Source organism: Myotis brandtii, unplaced genomic scaffold, assembly GCF_000412655.1.
Source record: "Myotis brandtii unplaced genomic scaffold, ASM41265v1 scaffold118, whole genome shotgun sequence".
NCBI lineage: Eukaryota > Metazoa > Chordata > Mammalia > Chiroptera > Vespertilionidae > Myotis > Myotis brandtii.
In genome coordinates, this window is record NW_005354090.1 from 1,380,549 (window position 1) to 1,389,261 (window position 8,713).

Sequence of the window (8,713 nt, forward strand, 5' to 3'; positions counted from 1 at the left end):
CTATACTGTATACTTTATGAATCAATAAAAAATTTACAATGTTTAATTATAAACCTGTGTTTTCTATCAAAATTACTTCTTGTGTGAATTTTGGGACGCCCTTTATAAGAGAGAGAATGTAGTTCAAGTTTAGGGAAGAAAAATATTCTTCTAGAAAAGCATTAAGAATTGTCAGATTTGACTTAGTGGATTTATATAGAGCAATGTACCCAATAATTGCAAAATAATACATTTTTCTAAAATCTGCAACATTTACAAAAATTGACTAGCTATTGGAACATGAAAGCTAGTCTCAATAAATTTTCACTTAGAATAGGTTCTCTGACAACAATGCAATTAAACTAAGCATCAATAACAAATATATAACTGGAAATTCTCATGTTTAGAAATGAAATTGATCTCTGAGTCAAAGCAGATATCATAATAGAATTTAGAAAATATTTTGAACTGAATGATAAGGAAAACACAACATATATAACAACAAATACAGCTAAAGCAAAACTTAGCAGAAATTTTATAGCCTTATATAATTCAGGCAAGAAAAAAGACAAATGTAATGAGCTAAACATCTCTATTAAGGAACTAACAAAACAAACAAGCAATAAAATAGATCCAAATGAAGTAGAAGGAAGGAAATAATAAAGAGGAGAAATTAATGAGATAGCAAACAAATGTGAATCAAGAAGATCAACAATGTCAGAAGTTAGTTCTTTGAAAGACTAATAAAATTGACAAACCTCTGGAGAAGTTGATCAAGAAGAGGGAAAAAAAAATGACAGTAAGACAATGTATATAAGAAATTACCAAAGTGTTATCACTGCAGATACTGTGTAGCCTTTAGCAAAGATAATGAAGACATTATGAACAAATAGAGGACTATGTAGCCCACCAGAATTGACTAAGGAAGAAATAGAAAACTGAAATAGATTGGGGGGGTTAGTTGGGACCTCGGTACTTTTTGTCGATACAGAAAAGATTTTAAGGTCAATGAAAATGAAAGGAAAGTGAAGTGGAATTGGAACCTCAATTCTTTTCATCGATGCAGAAAAAATTTTAAGGTCAATGAAAATGAAAGGAAAGTGAAGTGGAGTTAATGGAAGATATACTCCAAACAATTGGCAGGCCAGTCGAGAGATGGAGAGAGAGAGAATGAGAATGAATGAATGGCCGGGTTGCCTAAGCTCACTGGGAAGTCAGAGAAAAGGGGGCCTTGTAGGCAAGTTAAGGGGGTTAGCCCAGGACGAGACAAGCTGCTGCTGCCCATTGCTCCCCTGGTTGCAAGTCTCATGGGGTCCCTAGAGGTTGGGAGATACATGTCAGTGGGGGAATGGCATGGACATGCTCCTTGGAGGGAGAGTGTGCCTTGGGTCCTTTGTCCTGAGCGTATTTATTCCATTATTGCAGGTGGAAATCTTGGGGGAGGTCTCAGGTTCAATACAGATATCTGCAAGGCCATTCTTCCATGAAGGCTCTCGGGAAGAATCCTTCCTTGCCTCTCTGGCTCCTTTCGGTTGCTAACAATTCTTGGTTGCCCTTGGCCTGTTTCTGCATCACTCCCCTTTCTACCTCTGTTTTCCTGTGGCCTTCTCCCCTGTGTCCAAATTTTCCTGATCCTAGATAGATCCACCCTAATCCACTATGACCTCATTTGGAAAGACTCTGTTTCCCAAAACAGGTCACATTCACTTGTTTGGGAAACATCATTCAACCCAGTACACTTCCCAACTCATGTTTTGAGGCTGGCATAACCTTGATACCAACACCTGTCAAGGACAATATGAAAAGCAAAATTATAGGCCAATTTAATTCATAAATACAGATATAAAAATCTTAAACAGTATATTATAAAATTGAATCTAACATATATAAAAATGTAATATATCACTTTTATCCTAGTACTACCAGATTGGTTAGACCTTAGAAAATTAATGTAGTTTCAGCTTATTAAAAAGATTAAAGGAGAAACAATCATGGGTGTTTCAATAGATGCAGAAAAAGCATTTGATAACATTTGACATGCATTAAAGATAAAAATTCTTAGTAAACTAGGTATAGAAACGATATGTCTTAAGCTAAAATATTCACTTTTAGAAACCTACAGCAAACCTCAAACAAAATGATAACTTGGCAAGTTTCCTTATGAGAAAAGCACAAGACAAGGCTGGCTGCTATCCCCATTTGTATTTGATTTGACATTGTGTTCTAGCCCTGGCCAGCCCAGTAAGACTAGAAAAAAGAAATAAGAGGTATCAGGATTGGAAAGGAGGAAACAAATTTTATTATCCAGATGATCGATATGATAGTGTTTGTAGAAAAATTAAAGATATCAGAAAATTATTAATATTAATAAGAGAATTTAGCAATTTTGCTGGGTTTAAAATCAATAGCATTTTTATATGCCAGAGATAGTTAAAAAGTGAAATCACTCTACTCTTGTCTGTGCCTTGATTTCTCTACAATTAGGATAATAATAATACTAACCTTGTGTGGCAAGTAGAAGAAGGTATAACATTTAAGAATGTGGGCTGTGGTCAAATTGCCTGAGTTCAAATCCTTAGCTGGTTGATTAATGTATAACTCACAAATGTGTATGCATTTTACCCTGACTTACCAATTACTAGTTATATGTTTGAACTAGTCACTTAACCCCTCAAAGCCTTAACTTCCTTACCTGTATAATGGGGATTGTCATGCTACTCAATGTAGGTGTTAAGAAAATTACACGAGACAACTTAGCACTATGCCTGATGTATTTATCCAGTAAATATTAGTTGCTATTATTACATGAAAAACCATTTAAATCTAAAGTTATAGGCATGATAGGCTTGAGATTCAGTTGAAATTCCTCTTGTTTCTCTAGAAACAAAGAAATCTAAATAATAATGATAATACTAGAAATATGATGAAATATGGTGGGTTAGTGAAAAGGAGCATGATCCCTGAATTGATATTAGATGAGGAGCAGGTAGAAAAATGAAAAAGAAAGACAAATAGGCTGAATATGAAATTAACTTGTATCAAGCTTAATGTTTTCAAAGAATACTTAATGTTATAGGGAAAGAGCTCGCTATGTATACCTTTATGTGAAAAAAAGGGGAAATATAAAAATATATATTATAGTGAACTTCCATTTAATTCTCACATCAGTCATTTAAGTAGGTATTGAGACAAAGGTTAAGTAACTTACTCAAGATCCCAAAGCTATTTATATATGTGCATTGGGAAAAAACTAAGAATTCACCAAATATTTCATTGTTATTTCTGTGGTGATATTTGGGGTGATCTTTAGGTTCTTTATAATTTTGTGTATTTTTCAAATTGTCCATAATGTATGTTATTTTTATAATTAGAAAAAGCAATAAATGTTGTTACTGTTATTGATAATAAAAAATCTACAACAGAAACATAATTCTAAGCTGGTTGATTAACGTATAACTCAGAAATATGTATGCATTTTACCCTGAGACTTTCTATTGTAATAACTCATGCCTGTAACAAAGAAATGGCTTGAAATTGCTGTGAATAGGATTAGTGAGCAGTATCATGCAAAAAATGGAAGGGGATGACTCAGTCCCAGAATAATGCTCGTTGTAGGAGAATCTCTATTCCCTTTCTGTAGAGCGTGGCTATAGGGGTAAGCCTCGGACTGACCTGTTGGCAAAGCCAGAAACAAATCCCAGCTTAGAGGGCACAGCCCTCTTAGCATAATTAGGCTTGACCTTATGACGCTCCCTAGATCTTATCTGGGTAGCTAATGAGCTGGGGGAGGTGCACAAGTGCTGTGAAAACAAGTGAAACTCACAAGAACATTGTAACTATGGTGACCACTACCTTGTTTACCTCTGACTCTAAAATAAAAGCTCAGCTTGCCTCTGGATCTCTCTCTGTGGCCTCAGCCAGGCACAGGAAGATCCACCTAGGCCCAGCTTATTCTCTCTGTTTATCTTTTCTACATCCTTCGCTGCCCTCCCTCAGGCTTGCGGAACCCTTGGCTGAACTGGCTCTGCACACCTTTCTTTGAGCTTTTTAACTTTTCTAAAGGTAGAATTGCTACCTAGCATATGGAGAGACAGATTTTAGAAGATTACAGGATTCCTAAAAAGATTTGAGAATTTTCTATCAATCTACGTTTTCCAGCTATTTTTGTTCTTTTACTGTGTCTCCACCTAAAAGATTTTAAGTGTTTCATGGCTCTAAAGAGGTCTGAGATTCCTTAAAAATTATCTGGTACCTTATTGTTATGTAACAAAGCCCACCTCGTTCTCAACTCTCTTTTCCTTGTCTTTGTGTCCTTAGGTGCTGATATCCATGGCTTCAGTGCTCCTGTTACTTCTAAGTTCACATTAGGAAATTTAGTAGATGAAATGCAGAGAAGTGAGAAGCCCCTGGTGGCAGCAATCCAAGGCATGGCTTTAGGAGGCGGACTAGAGCTGGCCCTGGGCTGCCACTATAGGATTGCCCATGCAGAGGTAACAGCTGGGTTCCATGCGGGACTTGGTTTGTGGGGTTTTTCTTTAGGGCAAGCTCTAAATGTAGTTATAAGCATCCAAGGTGATCATTTTAAATGGTTAGCTTACTGGTTGACAAATCTTAGGCTTTTCTAGCATGGTGCTCAGCTATTGTGTACCAGTTCAGTGATACTGGTTGTTAAAATCTTGAAATACTCTAACTGGCTAGGGTGCTTTGACCACTTTTAAATAGCTAGAAGGGGCATATAATAAGGACTGAAGCTCACCCTCTTAACTGGATTGAGGTTGCTGACTCTATTCTACTCCTTCTCCTCTTCCTCCTTCTCTTTCTTCTCCTCCTCTTCCTCCTCCCCCTCTTTCTCTTCCTTCTCCTTCTCTTTATTCTTCTCCTCCTCCATCTCCTCTTCCTCCTCCTCCTCCTCTTTCTCCTCCTCCTCCTTTTAAATTTACTCCTTTAAAGTGTACAATCCAGTGGTATATTACTATATTCATGGAGTTGTGCAACCATTACCAAAGTTTATTTTATTTATTTATTTATTTATTTATTTATTTATTTATAATCCTGACCTGAGGAAATTTTTCCATTGATTTTTAGAAAGAGTGGGGGAGAGAGGGAAAGACAGGGAGAAACATTGATGTGAGAGAAACACGTCGATTGGTTGCCTCCTGTATGCGCCCTGACCAGGGCCTGGGCCGGGAGGAGTCTGCAACCGAGGCACATGCCCTTGACCAGAATCAAACCCGGGACCCTTCAGTCCACAGGCCGATGCTCTATCCACTGAGCCAAACCAGACGGGCCCCCAAGCTGATTTTAGAACATTTCATTACCATAAAAAGAAACTTCATTTAGGAGTAATCCTCCATCTTCCTTCTCCCCCAGTCCTAAGCAACCACAAATTTACTTTCTGTCTTTATGGATTAGCCTATTCCAGACATTTAATATAAATGGATTATACAATATTGTTGTCTTTTATGACTGTCTTCTTTCACTTAGCCTAATGTTTTCAAGGTTTACTCATGTTGTAGCCTGTACCAGTACTCCATTCCTTTCTGTGGCTGAACAATATTCCCTTGTATGCATATGCCGCATTTTGTTTATTCATTCATCAGTTGATAGACATTTGGGTTTTCCTACTTTCTTAGCCTTAATGAGCACTATGGAAATTTGTATACAAGTTTTTCTGTGGACATGCTTTCATTTCTCTTGGGTATATACCCAGGAACGGAATTGCTGGGTCACATGGTAACTCTGTGTTTAACTCTTGAGAAACTGGCAAGTTGTTTTCCAAAGTGGCTGCACCATTTTTTCATTCTCACCAGCAATGTATGAGGGTTTTATATTCTCCACATCCTCTCTTACACTTATTATTGTCTATCGTTTTTATTGTAGCCATCCTAGTGGGTGTAAAGTGGTATCTTGTTGTGGTTTTGATTTGTATTTCCCTGATGGCTCAGGACATTAAGCATCTTTTCTAATGTTTCGTGGCCCAACTGTAGCTCTTGTTTTTTTGAGAATGTCTATTTAGATCCTTTGCCCATTTTTAATTGGATTATTTGTCTTTTTATTATTGAGTTGTAAAACTTCTTTATATAGACTAGATATACAATTAAAAAAGGTTCTCTCCCATTCTGTGGATGTCTTTTTACTTTATTGGCTGATTGGATCTTTCAGGACTCTGTAAAGCTGTTTCTGGAGACTATTATTTTTATTGACCAAGACAGGTCATAATAGAGTCAGAAAAAAAAATGTGTAAGATGCTAAGGATGTGTTTCAACATAAAGACTTAGGGGACAACACAGCTCTTTTTATGCTGTTAATTAAATTAAGTGAGAGGGTATGCAGTAATTTGCCTTGTAGCAACTCTTGCTGAATTCTATGAAACAATGTTTTTGAGAGTTTTGGAAATCCAGGGGAATGCTCATCTTTACTCTCTATGTGATCTCATTTGATTAACCGTCATGCCTTTAAACTTTGATAGGCTCAAGTTGGCTTCCCAGAAGTCAAATTAGGACTTCTTCCTGGTGCAAGAGGATCCCAGCTTCTCCCCAGGCTCATTGGAGTTCCTGCTGCCCTTGATTTAATTACCTCAGGTCAGTATAAACCCTGCCAGCAGTTGTCTAAGTCAATATGGGGAACTGGAATAGGATTTAGAAAAATCTTGGCTTCACCATTCCATACCTATGTGATCTTAAGAGGATACTTCAACTTTTTTTAACTGTCAATGTTCTCACCTATAAAATGGAAAGAATACCTTCTCTGACAGCTTCTCAAATGTTACCTTGAAGATCAAATGTGAGTGTCTTCTAAATTAAAGTATATACAAACTGCTAATCACATTGAGGTTTTTTTTTTTCATGGTTATGTCCTCTTTCTTTTTTAAAAAGAATTCTTTATTGTTGAAAGTATTACATATGTCTCCTTTTCCCCCCATTGATCTCTCCCTGGCCGCTCCCCCCCGCCCCCAACACATGCCCTCACCCCCTGTTGTCTCTGTCCATTGCTTATGCTTATATGCATGCATACAAGTCCTTTGTTTGATCTCTCCCCCTTAACCCCACTCTCCCCTACCTTCCCTCTGAGGTTTGATGGTCTGTTTGATGCTTCTATGTCTCTGGATCTGTTTTTGTTCATCAGTTTATGTTGTTCTTCACTATATACAAATGAGTGAGATCATGTGATATCTTTCTTCAACTGGCTTAGTTCACTTAGCATAATGCTCTCCAGGTCCATCCATGCTGTTTCGAATGGTAAGAGTTCTTTCTTTTTTACAGCAGTGTAGTATTCCATTGTATAGATCAGGGGTCCTCAAACTTTTTAAACGGGGGGCCAGTTCACTGTCCCTCAGACCATTGGAGGGCTGGACTATAGTTTAAAAAAAACTATGAACAAATTCCTATGCACACTACACATATCTTATTTTGAAGTAAAAAAACAAAACGGGAACAAATACAATATTTGTATTTGCACGTGGCCCGCGGGCCGTAGTTTGAGGACCCCTGGTATAGATGTACCACAGTTTTTTTAATCCACTCAATGAGGGTTTTTTTTTTTTAATATACATTTTTTATTGATTTCAGAGAGGAAGGAAGAGAGAGAGAGGGATAGAAATATCATTGCTGAGAGAGAATCATTGATTGGCTGCCTCCTGCATACCCCCTACTGGGGATTGAGCCCACTACCTTGGCAGGTGCCCTTGACCAGAGTCAAACCTGTGACCCTTCAGTCCACAGGCTGATGCTCTAACCACTGAACCAAACCAGCTAGGGCAATGAGGGTTTTATTATAGTTCCAATGTCTACTCACAGACACTTTTGTTCACATAGGGTATATTATATTCAGATCTAATTTATAAATTGTATTATAAACTGGAACTAAAACCAGAATTTTCCAGGAAAGATTTCAAGTTTTAGTGTGGAAATGACTGAATTTTTCATTTCCAAAGTATTAACTATAAATTTGTTCTCTTTTAATAGGGAATGTAAATATTGAAACTCTGGAAAACATTTAGAGACCCTAAATTTACACAATACCATAAGATACATAAAGATATTTTCAGTTGAGATAAGGTTGGAAGAAAGAACATATACAACTATTTACTCTAAACAGGTATAAATAATTATGAGTCCTTGGGTCAGTCACTTTGCCTTTTTGTGCCATAGTTTTCTTATTAATGTGGGTAATAATAGTATCTGCCACCTTTACAGTGTGGTAAAGATAAGTTAATACAATGTGCTTAGAACAGTCCTAGACATGGTAATGACTTCATAAGTTTCAGCTATATATTATTATTCTCCTATCTGTCTTCTTAGTTAAGAGGAGATTTTAGTAAAAATAAGATGAGGGGCAATAAAAAATAAGATGAGGATATTGGTAATAGACTTCAAGAAGGTGTTTTAGAATCAAAGACCTGAGTTTGAACACCAGTTCTACTACAGTCAAACAATATGCCTTATACAAGTTAAATTTTATTCATTCATCCAGCAACTATTATTAATCTTCTCTCATATGGCAGGCCTTGTTCTAGGCATTAAGCCTGTAGCAGTGAATCAATGCAACAAATATTTCTGCCTTCGTGGAGATTATATGGAGAAAACAATGACAGTCACCATCTATATTTATAAAAGCCAAGCAGCCAGAATGCTGGAACAACTGGAATGACCAGAATGACTGGTCGCTATGATGCGCACTGTGGCGGCCAACTGCCCCTCCCTCCAGTCGGCCCCCGCAACTTCCCATGGCCCCT

The 8,713-nt window shown here is 37.2% G+C and overlaps 1 protein-coding gene across 1 annotated transcript in view; it reads left to right on the top strand.

The window, feature by feature from the left end:
- The window catches only part of EHHADH (enoyl-CoA, hydratase/3-hydroxyacyl CoA dehydrogenase), a 47,139-nt gene that overhangs the window by 8,915 nt on the left and 29,511 nt on the right, over window positions 1-8,713 (top strand). Inside the window, 2 exon segments of the mRNA XM_005858442.2 lie at window positions 4,223-4,469; window positions 6,449-6,560. Coding sequence (XP_005858504.2) covers window positions 4,223-4,469; window positions 6,449-6,560 — 359 coding nt within the window.